The sequence below is a fragment of the Tinamus guttatus genome, unplaced genomic scaffold (assembly GCF_059628265.1).
Source record: "Tinamus guttatus ecotype Peru unplaced genomic scaffold, ASM5962826v1 Tinamus_guttatus_pri_ptg000213l, whole genome shotgun sequence".
NCBI lineage: Eukaryota > Metazoa > Chordata > Aves > Tinamiformes > Tinamidae > Tinamus > Tinamus guttatus.
The window spans coordinates 6208932-6232247 of NW_028288747.1; the positions used below are offsets into that span (position 1 = coordinate 6208932).

General features: G+C 40.1%; 1 protein-coding gene across 1 annotated transcript in view; it reads left to right on the forward strand.

The window, feature by feature from the left end:
• Positions 1-312: 312 nt before the first annotated feature.
• The window catches only part of MTUS1 (microtubule associated scaffold protein 1), a 78787-nt gene continuing 55783 nt past the window's right edge, over positions 313-23316 (forward strand). The window contains exons 1-6 of the mRNA XM_088524679.1: positions 313-2500; positions 4690-4873; positions 15220-15402; positions 19282-19416; positions 20687-20791; positions 21969-22016. Coding sequence (XP_088380805.1) covers positions 455-2500; positions 4690-4873; positions 15220-15402; positions 19282-19416; positions 20687-20791; positions 21969-22016 — 2701 coding nt within the window. The 5' untranslated portion in view covers positions 313-454. The remainder of the gene's footprint in view (positions 2501-4689; positions 4874-15219; positions 15403-19281; positions 19417-20686; positions 20792-21968; positions 22017-23316) is intronic.

Sequence of the window (23316 nt, forward strand, 5' to 3'; positions counted from 1 at the left end):
TCAACAGGCGTGCTTTTGCTCTTAGGAACTTCCCATGCCATTGTGCTGGCTTTATTTTACCTTTTAGATAATGTTTTTTGATAAGTATGTATATTTTGCTCCCCTGCTGTGACTTTCATATTTGTTCCTCTACTTTGAGGATTTAATTCTCATGCGCGAGGGAGAAAGTCAAGAATTACTACTTGTCTTCTTGCAAACTAGTTATTACCCAATGTAGTCATTGGTGAATATTTGAAAATGTGATCCTGGTTCGACTAACCATTTTTCATTTCTTCTTCATTTTAGAACCTTTGAATATTCTGGGCAAGCATGAAAACAACTGTTTGAGTGTCTTGCAGGACAGTTGGTGTGTTCCAGGGAAAAGCTGTTTATTCTGCAAAGCTCAGAAGAATCTGCATTCTCTTGGATTTTAAATGAATATAAAATGAAAGTAGTTTAAAACTTATCCTCCAAAATGAATATTGAGAAGTCAGATGAAAAAGCAAAGAATGGCGTGAAGTCTTCATTACTTATAAGTGATGAAAACGGGAATAACTACGCATGTGGAAAAGCTCCACTTTGCCCAAAAAACTGTGCCACCAAGATGCAGACAGACCAAAATGTAATGACAGAGCATGACTATGATACCAATGCTGAGGATGAGTGTGACTTCAAAAGTATTCCTTTTAAAAAGCAATGTACTGAAGCACTTGATCTGCAGAAAGCTTCTGGTGAGTCGAACTGCCCAGGAGCTTTACTGGGAGATGCAGATGCCCTGTGCAGATCGTCAGCGGCTGACCAGACTTATGTGTGTGCTTTGAACTGTGACCTGGACGAAACACATTTGCTGAAAGATAACCTTGCTATGGCAAAAATGCAAAATCCAAGTATTGAGCAGTTGGTGCCTTACAATCAGACTGACTTTAACTGTATGTTGCCTCTTGCTGCTTCAGAGCAAAAGGCACAACCTGTGACAGAAGATGGGGTGCCCTGCCACGTGAGCACACTAGGTGCTACTGGTATGGGGGGGACATTGGGAACGGATCAAAGAGAAGACGTGTGTCTGAGGAAAACACTAATATCTTCTGGCAGTGAATATCCAAAAGAGGAATTTAATGCAGTTGGTCCAGCAAAAATGCCTTATTTCTCCTCTCTGCTAGTGGCTTCGCAAAGCCCACATACCCATTCAGAGCTTGAGGTGCTTTGTCTTAGCCCTGCAGATGTCAAACACTGTCCAGAAACCACTAATTGTATTGAAAAAGAACCACAGAAAATGGAAATACAGTCCACAAAACTAGCTGTTGGATGTATAGATCCTCCCAGGAAGGACTTCTTATCACCATGCATTAGTTCATGTGAAGATGAGCAAAAGAAATGCCCAGAGCGTATCCTTGAGCATGACAAAATGGGACATTCCACTGCTGAAACACAGAGGAGTAGACCTGTAAGCAAGGTACACCCCCTCCCAGTAAATACTATTGATGGAAAACAAGTATCAAAGAAAACAAGTGAATGTTTAACTAAAGAACAAAGTATTCCTGGAAATGCTGCTTTTGGTGATAGCAACAGCAGGTCTTTCATGACTGAGGCACAACTCTGCAGTAAACCAAAACCACAGAGGACAGTTAAACCTCAACTAAATTGTGACACAACTTTTGTGGTCTTCAGTCCTGTGGTTGGTGAAAGTAGTTCTGTGCTATATACTTCAACCCCTAAAGAGCAGTCAAAAAATGCAACTTTTTTCACTTCAGCTGTGGATGAGCTTGGAGACAAGCCTTCTAAACCGCTTTCCAGTGAAGTGCTTCTGGGAGAACGTGATAGGAAGCCTTCACTTAAAACTAGCCCAGGTCAAATAGCAGAAAAAGCAGTAGGCAGATCTTCTATTGTGCCAAAAATAACCAAGGCAAAGAAATCTGAGATAGTTAGTTTTCCCAAACCTAATTTCAAAAACGTTAAGCCAAAGGTTATGTCCAGACCTGTGCTACCCTCAAGAGAAAGTGTGTCATTAAAAGGATCTCTGCAATCCCCCCAACTCTCTACCGCCTCATCGTGTTCACCATTTGTTTCCCCGAGGCAATTGTCCCCTTCCATAAAAACGCTGAAAAAGAAAATAGATTTAGGAAAAGATAAAGTGGAGCTGCCTGTGAATAAGCCCCACAAGCTACATCTTAGCAAACATCTCTTTGCTAGCCAAGTTCTACATGCCGCAACTCATTCCAGAAACGCTTCCCACAAGGCTTCAAAGACACCTGCATTAAAGCAGAATCCGGAAGACCTTGGCAAAGCAAACTCTTCCAACTCGGCATGCTCTCTGGTTTCTGCCGCACTGACGTGTGCAGAGAGCTCCAAAGAGGTGCTCCATGATAAAATGGAAAGTTCAAGTGCTTTAATGCAGCCAAGTGCTCAAAGCCTCTGTCAGACTGGAGCTGAAAAAGAGCAGCATGACAACATGGGAGTTCTGGAAGCAGAAGTACTAAAGGATCGAGCAAACGAAACATTTGACTTGCACTCTGTTCCTTTGGTAAGTGCTTTAAATGTAATTATATGTTTGCATGTGTGGAAGAAATCTGCATTGCGCAGTGCTGTGAATGGAAATTGTGGAATGGAGTTTGTCTGCTAATGTAATTGTAGATTATTGATGCATTTGAAATGAAATTGTGCATTTCTGGGGGCCAGTGCCCTTTCAGTATAGGGAGAGAAGTATAGTTTTACTTGTTGGCTGAACATTTAGCCTAAACTGTAAGCACTCCAAGTACTACCTAATGTCTTCAGCTGTCATTTCATGGTATAGAGTTTTCTGTCAAGTCTTAACTCGGACAAAGCTGTCATAAGCTTTCAAGTACAAGCATGCAAGTCTTAACTTGGTCACCCTAGTAAAACTGTACAGCATAACTTGTTAAGATTTTTCTAAATATAATGCACTTTAATAGATACCAAGAATTTTAGCAGTATTGCAACTTCAAATGAAATTTAGAAATTCCTGGTTCCAGTAAAACATTTTAAAGCAAATTTAAAAATAAATAAATACTTTTTAACCTTGCTTACGGAAATGTTGCACATAGATTAACAATCCCAAGCAACGGGAAACCCCAAGGCCAGCAAGTTGGTCAAGGACTTTAGCTTTCTAACTGTGTGCTTTGAATAATTTGGGATTTTTATTAATCTATTTGAAGTAAAGATAAAGCTTGTTAAAATAGTCAGATGAGCCAAGAAGACTTTTTCATGAAGAAAGCATATACTTGTTTTGGGGCAGTCAGCCAGCTGCAAAGTGTGCGCTTCCTGGCCGCAAGGTATGTCTCCACTCATTGGTTGGGAAGTGTTTTGGGGCTAGTCAGCTACCTGTTAGGAGAAATGTCTTGCTTTCAAATGCTCTGAAAGAAGCTTGTAAGAGGAATGGTGGGAAAGAATGGAAAAGCTTTGAGATGGGTGGAAGAAATCAGAGAAGGCATCAGACGGATGCAGAGTTGGAGTCCTGAGGCTGTGTAGAGGCTTTCTGTTTGCTTGCTAGTTCAACAGTCTTACATTAAGGCAGTGAAATGGAGGCAGCTTGTATTATTAGTAAAACTGGTGTTGCCAAAGCCTTTGTCAGACTTTGTCTAGATAAAGCCCTGAAGCTTAGTAGGTGATGGAAACTATTTCAGAAGCAAATGCCCATTTTGGAAGCAGTGCCGAACAAATTGAGTTATGCCTAATGTTATTTATCAAAGAATTAAATGGGCATGAAAGCAAGGGCAGACCCTCTGCTTCTGGTATGTTTTAAAGGTTGGGTTCTTTCTCACCCCTTGCTTTTGGAAGTGAAGGTTGAAAGAAATGCTTTTAATTTGTTAGGTTGCCATGCCAGGATGGAAAACCCTGCTGTACTAATTGTGCTGTATGCGCTTGGAAAATCCATTAGGAAAAAAATCTCTAAAATGCTCTGCACTGTCATCAGATGGAATCCATGTAAGGTTATTCTCTTGTAAGTGTAAAGTGAATTTTGGAAAATGAAGAATGTATTCAAGTGTGAAGCGCATGCAAGATGACCAAATCATTGCCTGCCTGCTTGAGTGGCAGAAAAAAGGAAGGTGGTGGATGGTGCTTGTATGCCAGCCTTGGTAGGCCTAGCTTGGTACCATGAGTAGTTCTGCTTTAGTGCCTCTTTGAGTGGGAACAAGAATTCTGGGAAAAGGCAGGTGATGGATACATATAAACCAGTGATTCTTAAACCTCTGCTGGCACTGTGCCTGAATTTGTGTTGTCTATGCACCTGAACATGAAAGGGTTTTCCTGTTTCTGTGTTTCCAGTTTAAGACTTAGACCAGGAAGCTTATTACAGTAGCTGTGATATTTCAGATAATGTAACGTAACTAACAATTCCGCATGCTAACTTGTGTAGTTGGTTGGTAAATAATTCATCTTGATTAGGTACGTTCATGTAATCAAATGATTTAATTAAAGCTTTGGTGGGGAGAGGGGGCAGGGTGGGAACCCTGACCTGAAATGATAACGTGTGTAACCTCATCAGCATGTTTGTTGTTATCAGTGACTAGCTTCAAACTTTTATGTTGCTTAAGGCCATGTAAGAGATTGCTTTTGGAGTTTTCAACTACAGATAATACTGCTGACTGTTTCCTTTGGACCATGTGACAGCAGATGGCTAAACATGTCCCTCTTCTGCATGATCAGTATTTTATTGCAGATACCAGAAAGTGTGTTTTTGTTTATTGGCAGACACCTTCTGCAAAAGCTGGGGCAGCAGAAGGGAAGAACACATCAAAGAAAGGCCCCGTGGCACTGCAAAGCACACCGGCTTCCAAGGTGAAAATGGTGTCACCTGCCTTGAAGAGAAGAAGTGAGAATAATATCTGCACAGCGAAAGGACCTTCTCACAAAGCAGCTGTTTTATCAAGCTCTGGTAAGAGAATTTGTCCCTGGGATACTGCCACCTAATGTAATTCTTGAAATTAAGGTATTGCATTTAGTGTACTTTCTAGGAGAATGTATATGATGGGATGGAGCTATACTTTTTTTTTCCAGGGTTAAATATGGTTGTACCTAGATCACAAATCACTAGTATCCATCACAGGGGAGACTGGTTGTCATCAAATCTCATCTGGTAAGGAATGTGCTTAGGAGGATGTGGTGCTGTTAGGAATAATATTTCAATGTTATCTACGGTCGGGTTATATAACAGAACTTTGCAAATCTTTACTAAAACTGCTTGAAGAATGTGAAAGTGAAAAGGGGGGAGGAAATAGATGTTGGAGACAAACAGTGTCTGACAAGTAGCTCTGCACTTGGAGACTCTGTACTGTAAGGAGAATGAGCCCTCCTTTCAGGGCATAAATGATTTTTTTTCAAATCTAGTTTCAGTAGCTGTTTTCTGGAGAGGGGAGAACATAGTTGAATGAGTTCCTCCAGCTTGAGCCTCTGTGTAACTTGTCTCTAGCCAAACACTGATGAGAAAAATCTCTCTACCAGACTGTAGGCTGCTGTTTAAACTTTACAAACTACACTTTGTAATTATACTGCAGGGTTTCAGAAATGCTCCTGTGAGGGATGTGCTTTAAGTGTGTGGCGGTATAGCTAATGGCCAAAGTAGCTTGGCTATAAATGATTGCGTACAATGCACTGTAATTTGAAAAGTGTGCACACCCAGCTATACCCAGCAAAACCTGTTCTTCACTTTTCATCACCCACCCAAACTAGTATATAAAACAGTCCAAAACACTCGCTCCAATTATATATGAGTGGTCAAATGAAGTGAAAAATCTGTTTCTGCAGTCTCTGATGGAGCAAATCCCTCAAAGGGGATTTATGCTATTCCGACTGCAATCTTGCTAATGTGAAAGACTTGTTCATGGAACAAGGTACCTATAAACCACCAATCTCTGACAAGGCTTGTCACTATCTTAAAATAGCAGTTTAGAGCTTTCCTATCATTAATTAGAATCTTCTTAGAAGAACCGAGATGGGTGATGGTTGTTGTGGTGGTTTGGTGGTTTCCCTCCCTCCACGCACTTTTACTCTGGAGCAGTTTTTGTCACCATCACTGGCAATATATGCAAATCTGGCTGGCTATAGGAAGAATTATGTTCTTCTGAGAGCTATGTAGATTTTTTTGTTTTGGTTTAGTTTCGTTTGTTTATTTTTTTTAATGGGGGGAAGAAGTCATTCACAATGAGCACCTTTTTCTTCAACATTCAGATCCCAACAGCTTGATTGCTTCCTGACGTAATAGCATAAATTCAGCAAAGTTTTAGTCAGTTATTGGGTGTGTTTGGATTACTTGGGCTGGAATACAAATGTAGTCAGATCAAATACTGATCACTGAAAAAGAGCAATGATGATGTAGCACTGTGTCATGTCTCAAGCATATGCTGGAGGAGAGCAAGTTCATCTGCCCTAAATCTTTAGTGCAAACAAGACTTGTAAGCAGTGGATTGTGTTACGCACCGTTGTTCTGGGTGGGAAGCAGAAGTAATTTCACTTACCGTAAACTAACTTTTTTCATAGATAGCACACAAAAATAAGAGCAGTCGTGTGTTCTAAGAAAATTGCCCTATCTCCTTCCACATAGTTAGCAGAGACTTAATTCCTTCTGCTTCCTGTAAACATTCTAATTTTATATGCAGAGCACTTCAAGCTAGAAAGCAAAGAACCTGCATCCTCCATGTGTGACTGTTTCAAAATGCCTGCTGAACGCTGTTCACCAGGACTACTTGATCTTGGCCGAAACTTGAATTTTTTGCTGAATTAGAAATTTGTTCTCTGAGAGGTGAACAAAACTAGACTTCTTGTTCCTAAGTGGTTTGTAAAATGAAGAACCATTTGTGCAGCAAAGGTAACTTGCACATCTGGCTGGATACCTCCAAATGGTTTCTCCGTATCTTCTCCCATCACATACTTACTCTGGAATGAAAATCATAATTCTCTAAAGCTGATTTTTCCGTAATAGAGTACATAGAAAAAAAAAGTGTAGTAGTGGATGACACTAGGCACTAGGATGTGCCTTCCTGTTTCCTGTTAGTAAAAATACCTCTCAGAATTGGAGACATACAAAATGAGGTGTTCAGGTTACCTGGTTTTAGCTTGAAGATGTGTGTCATTTTTGGAGTCTTGGGACTAGCTTAAAGACCTGAGCCAAAATGAGGAGAGCTCTTGTTGTCAGTCCCAGCAACATGTAGAGCCACCTAATTGGATACGCTTAATTGCCATGTGGAAGGTAGTCATCTGCTAGTTGCTGAGGTCGTGTGGCTTCAGTCATGTCTTTGATTCAGAGCGGTGGCTGGTCCCTTGGAATGTCACTCCAATTTGTTCCTCCGAATTCTATTGCTGTCAACCACTTTCCAAAATTATATACTGCCACCCATGGAATTGGACTGAAGGGCTGTGGCAGTCTGGGCCACAAGAAATTTGATTTGTGTTTGAACAGTGTAAGAATATATGTGATTACTTGAAAGTTAAAATGTAAATGCCTATTGCTGTTTTTCTTGTGCTGAATGCAGCCCATAAATATGTGAAGTATTGAGGCTTTTACTCCTTTTCCACGTTCTTATGCTTCTGATATGTTAATGCTTTACCTACACTTCACCTTAAAATTATACTATTGTTTTCAATTATTCCCTGTTATTCAAAACTTCTTGTTATTGGTGCAACTTTAGCTATGGGGGCTTTGTCAAGTCTTCTGTGTAATTGCAAGTATTTGAGGATCTGAAAGTGCCAAAAACACTATGTCTGATAGTTGTTAAGAATTTCTAGAAACTAAATCAAGCCATTGAAACTTTCTTCATGACCACAGTGTCCTTTACCACAATATGCCTAAAGCACAGTTCCTCTTACAGTTTTTTGTCACATTCTACTGTCCACTGTTGTGACTTGGATTAAGTTGCTGGGATCCCATTAGTGGAGTTACTGATATGTGTTTTAAGTTCTATGAGTCTAATCCAGTGGCACTTCCTTTTCCTCTCTTGCTAGTATCTCCATAGCTTGTAACTAGAGTAATGAGCATTTATGTTTAGAGAGGGGAGCTCAGCATGCTGAATTTGAGGGGAGCTCAACGTCATGCTGAAAGACTTTAGTATTCTGCAGCTGAGTAGGGCAGAAATTAACATGCCATGAGTGATAAAGGCAGTATTCATCACTGAGGATTTTTACAACTTACTGCACAAAAAAAGGCTTTTCAGATTCCAGTGAATTAAATGGTTTTCTATTGTTGCCATGCATCTGGAAATGGATACCTAAAGTTTGCAATTCAGGACTTTTTGGCAAGGTTTTCCACAATCCTATTGAAGCAGACCCAGAACAGTTTAGTTTTAATAAACATTTTCAGTCTCGAATTACTATACTGACACTGAACCTAGGAGCTAAACCAAACCTTGTTACTGCAAATTGCAGTTCAGTTTGTATCGTTCGTGTTATCTACCATGTGATTTATTAAAACTGAATTGCCATGTTGCCAAGAAGAAACAAAATACTTGAAAACCTGGAAGTTATGCTCACTTTATTTGTCCTGAAACTGCCAAAACTTTCTCAAAATGCTGATCTGGAGAGTTAGGCAGAAAGGGTATCTGCCATTGGTATGCGTTCTTTAGTCAAACCTGAAATGCACTGGAAAGAGTACAAATAGGATTAAAATCTAGTTTCATCTCTTCTTAACCTTTCTTCCTTCCAGAAGAAAACTCCTGAAAGCGGTTTTCCTCATGCACTCGCTTCTCATCAGCCCCATCTCTCAAACTTGCTCCATGATTTTTACTAACAAAGTCAGTGCTACTTGGGCAGCTTCCCTGCCTCTTCCTTTCCTTTGCGTTTGTTAGGTTCCCTTGGAGTTGTACTGGGGGAAGAAGCTTGATTTCTCTCTCAAATCAGTAACTATTTAATGCCTCTGAAGGGCCTTTTGTCTGGATAACCAGTTTGTTGAGGAAGCCTTGTTAGTTGTGAGGGCTTGGGAGTCTTGCGGGGTCTCCTTTCTCTGGAAATCTCTGGGTGAGTTAAATTTCAGAGCTAGTGTTTCCACTCCAACCAACTCTTGCTTCCTGACCATCCTTGGGAGCTCCCCAAAGCCACGTGTATCGTTGTGGCAGGCGCAGGCCTCCTGTTTGAGGCGCTCAGTGGTTTGTGTCCGGAATGATCACTTCACTCTTTGAACCCGGAGAGGAGCTACAATGGAACTGGCGAAAGGCGTTTGCTTTTGGATCTTTGGCGACGTAGCAGCAGGAGAGAAGCTTGCCATAACTCTTCCTTTTTGCATTTCATGAGCAAGGCACTGACTTCTCATGGGATGGATAACAATGTTCGGCAAGCCTAACGTTTAGTTCAGCATAAAATCTCCTAATTGAAATGAATTTACCGTTAATCTCAAGTCAAATGGGTCATGAGAAATATGTGTAATGTTCTTTGGCGGTGAGGCAATCTGTGACCTGTTGCAATGAATGACATAAGTAGTAGGTTGGTTGCTTGAGTTCTGGTTTGGTAACCTTAAGTGTGTGATGTTTTGCGGGGGAGGGAAGGGACAATGTCTAAATTTAGTGTAAAGATCATTAATGTATCCTAATACTTTGGATAATCTCCAGTATTCTGTGGAACGCATCCCTTGACTTTAGACTTCCAGGAGTAACCCATTTTGCTCACTCATTGCAAACAAAGCTAACCTGCTTAAAGAATTGAGTGCAGTTTTTCGTAAATGTTTCCATGTTCTTCACAGGTGACTTGTGGCATGTCTTGTTAATGTGCTGTATCTGAAGCAAGAAAAATCTGGTCGTACTTGCAATGACTGGTACTAACAGTCCACTTCAGTGCTATGAGAAATGAGAATATTCTTAGTTATATGTGCCTTGGGAGTGAGATGTGCACCAGTTTTCTGCATGAAAAATGCTTGGTAAACTTACTAGCAAGAATGTGCTCTGGTGTGTGTGTGTGTTGTGTTTGGGTTTTTTTTGTTTGTTGTTGTTGTTGTTGTTGTTGTTGTTGTTTTTCCCCTTTCCAACTCAGTGTAGTCTGTTCTTCATCCCTTCATCCAAGAGATGGACTACATAATTTCTGCAGCAGAAACTTTGAAGTGTTTGACAGGTAACGTGGATATAAAAGCTACAAGCTACAACAAACTTGTCAGTCATACAAGTCTGTGGTGTGGAGGGCTGAATAGGAAAGAAAAGTGTAACCGGGTAGCCAGTGGCATCCTTGTGTTGATTTTCTTAGGATTGCATTCCTACTTCTCCCTAGGCCTATTTCTACAGAGCTTTGCTGCTGTGTTAAAGCTATTGGTTTTTCTGAAGATGGTTAACAAGCAGTTAACAAGAGTTAACAACCTCTTGGCAAAACTGGATTGGGCAAGCCTGGGTTCAGGGAGGGTTAAAGAGAAGAGCTCTAAACTTGGTACTATTTGTAGATGCTGGAAAAGAGGATGAAATGGGAAGGAGCTCAGCCTGAGAGAAAATAGGAAAGGGAGGAGTTTGCTGGTCAAGGAGGAGTCAATTTGTGAGGAAATCTGCCAAATATCACGATTAGGCAAGCCAAGCTTGGGCATCCTTTTCTTGATTGTTTTGGACCTTTAGGGGCTTAAGGATGCTCAGAGTAGAGGAAAACTAAAATGAAGAGAAAGGGGGGTGGTCAAATAGCAAGGCGAGGGAGTAGGGGAATGAAAATTGACAATTGCTGCTCTGTCTTTACCTCAAATGAAAAAGACAAAATTATTCTGGAAGTGGCTGTGGTTAAGAAATTCTTTTACCATAATATTAAAAATGCTTTTTAGCACGGAGCAGTTCTCTGGCTTTACTCTGTGAGCACTGGGCTGCAAGAGGAGGAACACGTGCCTGCGTAGCCATACGGCTGCTAGTGGCTCTGTTTGGTTTTTGGTGTGAGCTTACTGCTGGTTCCTTGACATATGTGCCAAAGAGGAGCACTTCCTAATGGACTGAAGGTGAATGAAACAGGTCTGTGGAAGTCTCCATCAGACTATGTTTTGCCTTACATATGTAAACTCTTCCCTCTCTGATTTATTGTTGATCCCTAAACACATCTCTACTGTAAATATTTGAACACTCAGCAATAGCTTAACATTCCCTATCTTGGTTCATGCTTGTGTTTAGCAGCTGAAATATTGCTAGTAACAGAACACAAGCTATCTTTTCTGTAACTTTAGTTATTCGAAACTTTTGAAGGGAGAACTGGAAAATTTGGGACTTCAATATTACTATCAGGCATTTGGTAAAACTGCGGTAATGTCCTGTAACCACTCATTACTCCTTCGGGAGTACAGTATGTGTATAATGTAATATATAGTATATAAATGCTGCTTAATGGTTAACCAGGTAATCTGGGAAGCTTGCAGCTATTAAGTGTCTTAAAACTAGTGCTTTACAGTGCTCAGAGTAGCAATTATAAACAACTGTGTTAACATTAGCCAGCTGGAAGCAATAGCCAAGTCGAATGCGTCTTCCCATGATTATAGGGATTACTTTTGTTCTATAAGTCTGAAAAAGCAATGTGCTTTCTTGAAGACTTAATGCCCCTCACTTTACAAAGACCTCCTCCAGCCTGTAGGCTGAGTAGGCTTGTCATGCTTCAAAATATTTTAAAATGTTATAGTATGTAATTCTTCTAAAATAAGAGCCTTCAGTTTAATACTTGCAGAAAAATTCTAAAAAAACAAGTAAGACAAAAAACCAAAAGTTGTTATACTGAGTGGATAAATCAATGGAAACTCAAAGCAACTACTCTTGCTGGCATTAGTGTTTCATACAGATATCTGCTTTCCCCATCCACACTTCAAAAGGCGCCCTGTGCACTTAGTCTGCCCTAAGCTTCAGTTTGGGAAAGGCTTCTGGGCATTCATTTTGGTGTTGTATAGTTCTGTGACTTGTTTCCAGCTCTTCTGTGCTTAGTTCTGGATGTCTGAATGTGGCTTCCAGCAGCAGACACTTCATCTCCAAATGGGTAAATACATCTTTAGTTTTAAAATACAACTAGAGTTAATGCCACCCTAAATTAACTGGTGCCGTACAAAACACGGGCGTATATCCTCTTGATTTGAATTTTAGTGATTTATTGGGCCTTTCTACTGAGAAAGCTCTGTTTGCCCTTTAAGAGGAAGTAAGGAAGTTGGCACTGTTATATAATGTAACTATTAAAACAACCTGTGCTGATTCTTCCCGAAAGGATGTCCAGGCAGTGTTGGCAGCATCTGTGTGATGCAGCTCCCTTGTGAGGAGGTTTAGGACATCGGTGGTTCCCAGAAGAACTAAGCTGTGACTTGTAAAGCAGGAGAATAGAGATGGATTCATCGCAAGACTGAGACAGTCTTCAGGTTCTTGCCTTTTTGCCTCCCTCAAAGCATGTGTTATCTGATTTATGTCCCACTGTAGGCTCCAGTGCCATGCAAAGGAGGCCTTGATTTATTCTAAATGTTATCTCCTGTGTGGGATTCACAGGGGAGGCTGACTTGAGTTAGGATATGAAATCTGACCTCAACTTCTTGAAAGATGAGCTTTGTCCCTTCCTTATTTCATTCCAATATGAGAGATACTTGAACGCATTTGATGTAACATAGTAATTGTATAGAGCTTTTTCTGAAGAATTGCCAACACGTTACTCCACTGTAGAGGAATGTGATATTTCTAGTGTTCTACTTCAGTGACTGGATTAAATAACTGATGAAAGCCTGTTATTTTGAGGGACTGTTGCTTGTTGTCTCTGCAGTAAATGGCTCACTAAATATTCCACTTTTGTGCTTGCTTGCAGTACTCTTGTTCATCTATTGTGTCCTCTTATCTGTGTCTTCAGAACACTTATTTCTGTACTCTTCCTTGTTTAGGGAATGGTGATTTGATTTTAAATGCCTAAGTTGAAAAACAAAACTTAATGGTTCTGTGTCACAATTTAAATTCTTTTTCCCCCTCAAACTGGGTTGTAGAAAACTGCATTTGAGCACATGGATAATTATTTTAGCAGAAGCCCTTACAGGCAAGCACTCAGCAGTAGAGGAATTAAGAAAAAAGTGCAGGCTGCCTGAAACCAGGGCCCCCTTGGATTTGCTTCTGAAACTGCGTGTGCCAGAGCTTGTAGCCGCTGAATGTGTTTGGAGTGTGCAGCTAGTTTACAGCAGTGCCACATGGGGATTTTTGTGCAGAAGCCAGGGCGTCTGGAAACATGTTTATGGAACAGGCAGTTCAGAAGTAAATGGAAGCATTTTCACGTGCTTGCCTCTGTCACTCTTGAGTGGAAATCACTGCAAATAAAACAGGATTTCTCTCCTGGATCAGCTGAAGAGCCCAGCATGGTAGGAATCAAACATGCCACCCCTCACCTGTAAAGAATAAAGTGCCGCTGATAAGTTACTCTTGTTCTGCTAGCTGCCTTTGAAATGCAAAACTTTAACTTGCTAAGTCATCCAAACTTAACCTGCAGGATTTGTGCAGTAGCTCATTTCCTTAGTGTGTTGTGTGGGGCTTTTTTGCCTAGTTTTGCTGAGAGTTTATTCCGAAGAGGTTTCCTATACTATGGGTTTTTTTTTTTTTCTTTAGTATGTTTAACCATCTTAAAAATATATAAATCAACTTCTAGAAAGCAAGGTGGCAAGCTTTAAGAGTGTCAATTTGTTTTATAAGGTTCAGATGTTACAGAAACTTTTCCTTTGTCATGCAACTACACAACTTCAGATTTGTCTGGACTATTGTTTAAGGTGATGCTTGTGAGTATTTCTGCGATCACTTGTTCAAACACTCATTGCAATGACGTGTACAAGAAGTTCTAAAATATGGCTGATCATTTTGTCAGGTTTTGATACTGACATTTCATTCTCAGATTTTTACATCTATACAGAATCATAGATCTGCATAATGACAAAAAGTAGTAAAAGCATCCCTTGTAACAGATGTAACAGTTGTGTTTAATGACTTAGTGAAGCTTTTGTCATACCCAGTGACCAGTAGAACATGGGATACACTAAACATGCAGTAGTATCTTGTGGTGTACTCTAATTATACAATGCTTTAGTTGGTCTAAACTGAGAGGATTAGCATGAATGTGACTTCCTTCACTATTATTGCTCCTGTTTTTCCCTAGTTGATGTGGAAGGCTTGAGACAAGCATCTAATCCTGTCGCACCACCTACTGTTGAAATGCAGACATTGGGCATTTGTTTTCTTTGTCTAGATTTTAGTGTAATCCCCTCTTTAATGTCACGCTGCCCTGGTGTGGCTGCGAGTTCATAGTTTCTTAACTATTGCTATTAGAGTGGAGATCCAACAGCAAAGCTAATGCGGAACCACTTGGAATACCCCACATTTAGCCAGTTATTTCAGCTGCCTCTTGTGCAGTTTAAGCATGTGGTTACAGGGGCAACAGTAAAAGGAAGAGTGTTCTCACATAGAGAAATTTGGCTGTTTCAAGTAAAATGTAAAACATTTCAGGCATGCATATATGTGCTTTTTTATCAAGTAAGATAAACTTTGCCATGTGAACATTGCACAGCTCCTCTCTCGTATATATTCTTCTTCAGCTATTTAGCATAACTTAGCTCTTGGCCACTTGCATGCAAGAAGCTCAACCCAAGCGAGCATTCAGTGCAACAAGGTGCCTGCACAGTGCAGTCCTTAAGAAGGTGCACCCAGGATGGGCTGTTTAGCTCTTGGTCTACATAACAGCAGCTCTGGATATATTATCTGAGTGCAACACAGCTTGTTTTTTTGGTGTGTGTGTGTGTGCTCCTTTTATCTTTGAAAGGATGAAGTTATCTTTTAAAATATAAAAATAAATCTGTATAGGAGGAAAGCCCCAAAACCTTTCTTGGATTGGCTTTGAGCCAGAGGTGTGATGGTTTTTAGGGACTGGTGGTACTGGTAACCTTAATATACTCAAGCTGTAGAATGCAAAAAAAAAAAAAAAAAAAAAATGGTGTAGGCAAATGTCTGCCCAGAAGGCCAATCTTTCTAGGTCTTGCTTTGATCCAGAGGTCAGTATGCAGGTAAAATTGGATGCTTTAAGTTCTCAGGACTGTTTTGTTGCTTTTTACAGTGGTGTTTGTGTTTTTTTTAATCAAGAAAAAGAAAATAGGAGCTGAAAACCTTGAGAGCATTGCTTATATTTACCATGCAAATAGGCAGTAAATTCCATTTTCATATATATATATTTTTATATGTGTAAGCCTCTTAATTGGAGGCCATGTTGAAGAAGCAATTGCTTGAGCTTTTTGTAAAGTCCTTTTTAACCCCTCCCCACTTATTTCTGTTGCATCTCACCTACTTTCTCCACCCCAATTGCCAGGTATAGGATCCTTTCCCAAAGAGAAGCCTGCCTCCATGAGAAATTCTGCGGCCTCTTGGGCTAGCTCTGGTAAACTGCTTCCTAAACCCAAAGTGCCTGTCAAAAGGTCAGTGCTGGAGAGAACCCACAGCGTCTCGTCGCTCAGCAGCACGCAGAGCGAGAGGAGTCGTCTCAGCAGTAACTGTAAGTATTGGTCAGTGTCACTGTTGTCGCTGGGGCCCAGCACCAACTTGTTGCACAATCCTCTAGAAGGAAGGTGCTGTCTCACAAGGACCTGTTAGTTCTCACCTCACTTTTACTTGACTGGCAACTTTCACTCTTAAGATATATAATCCCAGGAACTTGGACTTTGATTTGTTGACTAAAACTTTTTGTGCATCTCCTTTTCCATCATGAAGCATCACAGAAACAGCAGTCTTCATTAGAAGTCTTCTTGCTAGAAGTTCCCCTGTTAGAAATGTTATTAGACACTAATAAGTTCCCTTATTGGAAAAAAAAGGTGAATGCTATGAATGAAGTACTTGTCTTGGTGTAGAGACACTGCAGATCTCTTATACTAAATGTTCATGATGACCTAGACTGTATCTTCTTTTTAAGAGTTCCAAGGCAAAATGCGTCCCTGAGGTGAACAGTCTCAGATATCTCTTTTTTTAATAGCAAGTGCAACTTTGAATGGGTAGGCTTTTATCCTTTCTTACGTAACTGTCAGCACAGGTCTATGACCTGAACTAAAGTCATCTGAAGACTGGGGAGAGAATAATAATGCAACTGGCTTTAATACAAAGCTCTATGCAGGGTCTGTAGTAGCAGCTGTGGGAGTTTGTAGGGGGAAAAAAGTGTGAAGGAAATAACAAAACTGACACTTAATCAGACATGTCAGTCTTCCAGCTATACATATTCAAATGAGTACATTCAAATATTCTGTTGCTATCACATGGCCTGTTTTATCCTGGAGACAGGGTAAAGGCATTTCCTTTATGCCAGATGTCTTCGCAGTCCATCTTGAACTGAAAGAGGACTGAGCGTTAGCATACGTGTATAGCTTGCATGTGCATATGCATGCATACACATACAATGAGTTCTCTCAATTCCTTGTTTTCTTTCCTGTAGTCGTCTTACTAAAAATGAAACCCTCCCATATTCCTGAAAGGAATAAGGGGGTACATAACGAAATGTGCAGCGTGTGTTGGTCCGAGTGGCAGACTCTGCACCCTGGTGCCTTGCTGGGTTTGGGAAGTGCCTGGGAGCCGCGAGCAGCTTTGTTCCCTGCCCTCCCTCGTTAACAAAGGAGAGGGTCGGGCTCGGTGGCGAGGGAACGCGCGCCCTTCTTGGGATTAGGCATCCCAACTGCTGCCTCCCGCCTTAGCGTGACTCGCTAGCTGCCGTAATCTGTTTTGCCCGCTGCCTTGAAAGCTTCCCGCTCTTTCCACTCTGATTCGCTCCAAGAGCACGCGTGAGGAGTAGGAGAGGTTGAACATGGCTGCAGTGTCTCTGGCTCTGGGCTTGCTCTGATCCTTTTTAAATGACTATACCAGGAGGATTCCGCAGCTGCACAGAAACCGATTTTTCTCCTGATCTTTTCATCAATTCTACACTAACGCCACCGACTGCATCAGGAAGCCAGTACGACCTTACCTTACTGACCTTGCTGGTAGTGGGATCTTACAGCTTTTGTGTTATTCCTTTGTTAGCCACCCTTACTGGGAAAAAAAGTAGGTCATTTTTTTCTGTTTTGTTCTTAAACTGTGTGTGTTTTGTTGAGACTGCTAACTATGGCATATGTTCTGGCTTGTTGTTTTTCCCCAACATGATTTCCTTTGGATAAATTGCTAAACTTAAGTAAAAAGACTTGAATCTGGTCATAAGTTCTTGTGAGCATCATGAATTTGAGTAACATATAATTCATAATTTAGTATAAGAAAGTTTTTATGGCTCTGAATAAGACTTGGAAAGAATTAATAAACTTACCTTTACTTTAGTCTTTTCATGTACAGTGCTGTTGTTTTGGTGTGGTGTGTGTGGCTTTTTTTTTTTTTTTTCTTCTCATTGCCTCGGTCTTAGACAATGATGTCAGGAAAAGAAAAGGCAAATCTGTGTTTGTAAACAATGCTGAAATACTTCTGTTAAATTAGTGGGGCACAAAGATCAAACCAGGGTCGCTTTTCTGCTGTGAAGGTCATGGAAATTCATGTCCCAAAATTTTGTAGCCTGTGGACAGCATTAAGTTGATGGAGTCTAGCTTGTTTTGCTTAAGGAGTTTGCCTTTTGTTGGTGTATGACAGAGTGTTCCTCCTGCTGGGCCAGCTCAGCCCTTTGTTGTGATGTGTTTAAGGACCAGCAATTTCCTCTGACAGCATTAATCTTTTTTGTCTAATGAGCATTTGAGTTTTATGATTCTATCCTCTGAAGAAGCTCACTATTATGAGAAATTTGGAAATCATGAAATTAAAATGCTGCTGCTGCTAAGTAATAAAATGCTTACAGCAAACAGGCTTTAGGTTTGAACACTGGAGGAAAAAAATTAACAGTAGAGCAATTGTGAGGAAAATCTCAGCAGTAAGCTGAAAATATTGTGATTGAACATGTTAAAATGTTTAAGCTCTGAGGTTAAGGGCAAGAATCCAAATGGGAATTGTCCTGGAGTAGATACATACAGAGGGAATAGTGTTTCAATCGCTGATCATAGCAGTTGGCCTTGAGCTGCATTTCTGTATAGTTTTGATACTTAAGTTTTTTTTTTTTTAAATTGCAATAGCTACTCTGAATTGTACCAGAAAATGTTTGGACTAGTGACTGACTAAATGACTAAAGTTTGCACATCTGCCCTACTTTTCTGCATGCTGCCTGACTAGCTGACTCCAGAGCTTCTGGTACAACAGAACAGTGCTGAGCTTATCCTGTGCCAGAAGTGTGCTTAATCCAAGTGCTGCTTTCCTGCTCAGTTAGAAAATTGTAATGCAGCAGTTTGCGAGCAGCGTTAGATGCCCCCAGTGCTCTCTGAGCAAATATCCTTAACTTGGTCATCTCTGGAAAAAGCTACAAAATGCCTAAGGGCTAATGCTTTACTGCAACAAATCAATTTTACACTGATCAATACCAGATAATTCAGATTCCACCAGAATAAATGCATCACTGACCCAAATTGTTCCTCATGTGTAAATTTGCTCTACAAATATTTAGCTTTTTGCCTTGAGAAAGTGACAGACAAAGCAAACCCTGGCCCTCTTGGTGTTGTAGAGATGCATTGAGGTATGGTCAAGAAGCACCATTGTGAAAACTAATTTTATACAGGTTTTTGCCTGTACATTTGGACACCAAAATCTTAGGACTATGTATCGAGTCTTTAGTATACAATATTTGATACATACTTAATGTAACTTTTTAATCAGCCTTAATGAAATCCTAATCTGAGGCAGACCTGATGGATGAACAGTTTTTTCTGTTAAAAAAAAAGGCAGATTATTTCAGTGTTACTAGTTCTTGCTTATTTCTCAAAAATGCAATATAAACCTAACTCTTAATGTGTTAATATACATATCTCTTTGGTAATTGAACCAAAGTGTACTTGCCGATATTATTTTAGAAGTCTGTGTATGTGATTTAGTTTTGGAGGATGTTAGTGCCCCTGGGGAGGGGAGGATTTCCTTTATGTCCCATCAGCTCCTTGGTGGCTCTTCTGAGCTCTGCTTCCTTAGAGCTCACTGTGATGTGTTGGTGGCTTAACAGTAAATTCTGTAGTGGGAATGAATTTTTATGTTAATGATACTATTGCTTTATTCAAAATTAAATTTATTGTGCACTTTTGAAGAGCAAGTTCAGATTTCTAGTGTCTTTATGTACATTTTACATACATTTCCCTTTTGCACAAAACTCAGTCTTGTCTAGTTTCGGAGATGTTTGTGATTCAGACTAATAGATTCAGTTCATCAGTCTCTGTAAAATAGATATCCCAGAAGTTAATATTCCGATATTTGTATGTTAATTTAGCCTGAAAAAAATGTGCTTGTTATTTAACTTTCCCAAAACTATATAAAAATTCTTGGATGTCCTTCTGTGTTGTAGCCACAAGTGCCACCATCATCATCAAAAACGGAGAATGGTCTTCAAAAACAACTTCTCAGAACAGTGCTTCTGGATCTCTCCCTTTAAAAGCATTACCAAGGCCAAGAATACACTCCTTGAAAACAACTCCAAAAGGTATCTGGGTCTGTTTGTAGCTGGACTTGAACTGAAGTTACTCTCGTTAACACTTGATTGCTTTGTGAACCAGGGGCTATCAAACAGCCACCCAGGAAAATTGTGTGAGGAAATTAAGACACACCAATAGTGCTTTCAGTTTAGAAACACTTTTTCTGCCCTGTGGTGTGGACTGATCCAAAAAGAACATGGTTGTGATGTCCTTGTAACTGAGCTCAGCCTAATGCTTTCTGCTAAATGGCAGGTGTCATTGCCTCAATTTTGTTATACTGAGATACGTAGTCAAAAAGTTTTAGTCTGTAGCTGATGATATGATGATCTTCAGAATAGATGTACCTTGAATTGATTTCAAGCATATACTCATCCTCTTCCTCATGCAGACTATGTTTTTTTCAGGAGAAAAAGGGCTTTGGGGATGGAATGTCTTTATGAATGGATATTATTAAATTAAGTCATTCCTAGATGAATGTCACTGCCTCCTTTTTCAAAGGGAAGAATCCAAAAAAAAAAAAAAAAAACCCAAAACAAACAAAAAACTAGCGCCTCATGCTTCTTTCTCTTGATGCTTCTCTTATTGGCTGAGGTGAAAGTAGTATGGTTCATTTTTATGTGTTTCTCCATCTGGTCCTAAAAGAAACTTAGTTTAAATATATTTTCTAGATTTGTATTACCCACTTGATTCCCACTTCTGATGGTGCTAGAAGAGGATGCAGTGAGAAATGATCGCCAAGGGCAGAGTGTGAGACTAGATGTGGTAGTGGTGTAGGGAATTGTGAGGATAACCATCCTGATGTCCTTATTGGGTTGTATAGCACAAGAGCAGGTTGCCTAATAGCTGTATAGGAGCTCCGAGCTTCCAATGAAGCAACTTGGTGAAGCTTCTAAGGCTAGAATAGACAAATGCACTGCTGACTAGTACTAGTTGATGGTGACCCAGTGCTGAGTTGGGAGACTGACTAGCTGGCATCTAGAAGTCTCACTGAACCAATGCTTCTGTAGCTATGCTCCACTTGCTGCTTAAGTGAAGTCTTTACTAGTGCTTGCTTCTGCTTATAAGCTTTCTTCTTAAGTTATCATTTATTTTTTTCCAAAATAAGTTCTATTAAAGCTAACTTAAGTTTAAATATAGCTTGAAACTTTCTAGGAAACCTTTTTTGTTCAAGGAAACTTGTGCAACTTACACTTTCTGTAAAGTACTTAAAGCTAGATGGGTCTTTAATTGCTGACATAGCTTTGCTTATAAAGCTGATCTAAGTCCTTGTATTTCTAGGAGCCAAGACCAGGTCTGCTTCACTGAGCCAGTGCCTGCCAAAATCATCTGGGCCGTTGCACTCAGCAAGGAAAGTCAGTGAGACTAGAAGCAATCAGCTGTTGGGTAAAGTCAATTTTTTATTTGCACTCTTCAGTCCTTGCCCTCTCTTTAGAGAAAGAGTAGCTATGCTCTGTGACTTTGAAGTAATGGAGATGGTCAGTCTTTTCACTTGTAGTTCATAATATTGGAGAATGACTTGGCAGAAGCATTCATTATACATTTGTCTTATCCAAGGGTAACACAGGGCTTTAAATGTCCACTATCTGCTTGAAATGTCTGTCCTATGAGGACTCAAAACATGGAATAATGTCACCTAAGTGATGCTGTTACCTGCTTTCGAGATTGTATGCTTACAAGATGCAACACAGATTGGTTTTCTGAAGCTGGTGCTTAAGCAAGTTTCTGAATTTGCTCAACTTCTTGCTGTTTAGGATAATGCATGCCTGACTGTCCGTTTCTGTCTGCTTTTTTCATTTTTAATTGTCATTTAGCTTTTACCAGAATGAATCTAAAAAGCAGATCTGAATCCCCAGGCAAGTTCTAAAGCACAACTTTCTCTTTGCAAGCAAAATTACATTTGTATGACTGAGGTGCAAGGGGAACAAGTGCAAATCGCTTGATGCTGAAAGAGCTGCTGTAAGGTCATAGACTATTTGTGAAGAAAAGACGAATCCAAAAGGTGTTGTAAACATGTGCAGAAGCTTGTAAGACATAACTTTTTCATTTAGAGCTAGCGATCCCAAAGAGCGCTTTCATTTTCATATGGCTCTGGAACAATACAGTAAGGGTAAATTAACCTCCTCAGTGTTTTCATTGATATTTAATTTTCTGTTTAATTTATTGACAGCATGTTTAAAAATGCTGTCCTTTTTACCTGTGAAAAAAAAAAGGAGATTCAAGTAACAATGGTGCCACCCTAAATAAATGTTCTGTAAAGTTTGGTCCTGTGTTAACTGAGTAAAGTAAGAGTGCTACCTGGCTTTTGGGTTAATCTTGTAGTGCATTAAATTGCTTGGCTAAAGAGGAGTTCATTGTCCATTTTTCAAATAGCTTACCCTCATGTTGTCAAGCATTGCTGTCAAACATACTGTCAATCATCACATGAAAAAAGCTTGTGGGGAGGTTATGTGGAAAGATGCTCAAAGTACTGCCCCCTCACCCAGTCCCCAATAATGGCTTGAATATTAGTAGAGTTGTTTGAATTCTTACTACTTTTCACTTTCTTTCTGAAAAATCATAGGTACTCCTGGGAGAAATGGACCCCGCAGTCTATCTTCTTTTGGTTCTGGTGAGTTGCTTTGGATGTATCTTTATAAAGGTCTGTGGTGGAGCTTTAAAAAGTTACATAGGTAATATATTGTTTTCTTTCTAGAAAGAATAATTTTGTAGCAAGTCATGTCATAAACCATCACTGATTCCAGTTTCCATGGATTTAGGGAATATGTTTTCTGGGGGTATCTTTCCCCCTCTCCTAATTTGGATCTTCTGCCTACCTAGCTCTTGCAGCATGTGGTCTGTACTGAGTATCTGTGACTGGCAGTTTCCAGTGAAGCATAGGCAAGTTATAACAGGAACTAAGGAACATATGGCAATGAAACTAGGTTGTAGTTTCTGCTGCTTAGCCACCCTGAAATGATCACTGAAACTCATGTTTTAAACAGAATCACGCGGAATGACAGTGTGTTCTGGCTGGTTCATAGTGGATGACCTTTGATTTTTTTTTAGTGGTGGCAGTTTCTGTGTATCACTGAGGACTGCACTTGAAATGTTCCAGCTATCTAAAGATATGTTGGTGTCTACTTGTATGGTAGAGGGAGAAGTCACAGTTGATCAGGTGGCAGATGGCACCCCATGATCTGGCAGGGATTTAAGGACTTCGTGTTGGTTTTGTTTTGTGTTTCTGCTAGTCAGGACACATGGTGCTAGTTTCTCCCTGGCAGGAGGTAGGAGTTTTCAGATGACTTTTATGAGGAAATGAGTTTGCCAACTCTCTTGGAAGGACTCAGAGTTTACTTGTTCCCCTCAGCATTGGGGTGTACTTGTCCTGAACTGAAAGCTGCTTGTAATCAAAAGCACTTTGAAAATGTTGAATATCCATTGGAAAGCCCTGCGTCCCATAAGCCAAGAGCAGATGTCTTTCCTAAAGAGGTGCTCTAGCCAACCAGATGTTATGAATTTCCTTTTGGAATGACTGGGGTAAAGCAGTTCTGATCCATTTGAAACTCTGGTGCTGTGGCAGTGTACTTTCAGTTTCCTGTAGTTGTAACATGAGTCTTAATGCTTTAGTCTGGTCTTCAAGTGTCTGCATATCTACCAAGTTCTCTGCATGAGACCTGTTCTTAGTCAGAGTGCCTGTCAAACAGCAAATACATGGCTTGGCACAGGGCCTTAGTGTGTTTGCTGCGCTTGCTGATATGTCCTGAAATGAGTTTCATGAGCTCCTATATGTAGGTCTTCTATGTGAGTATAGAAAGCATGTTTAGAGCTTAATTGTGTTGATTAGTTGTTTTGAGGAGAGTTAACAATAAGCATCCAAGTGTATTTCTGGAATTGGAAAAAAAAAAAAAAATTCCTCTTCCACTTTATGG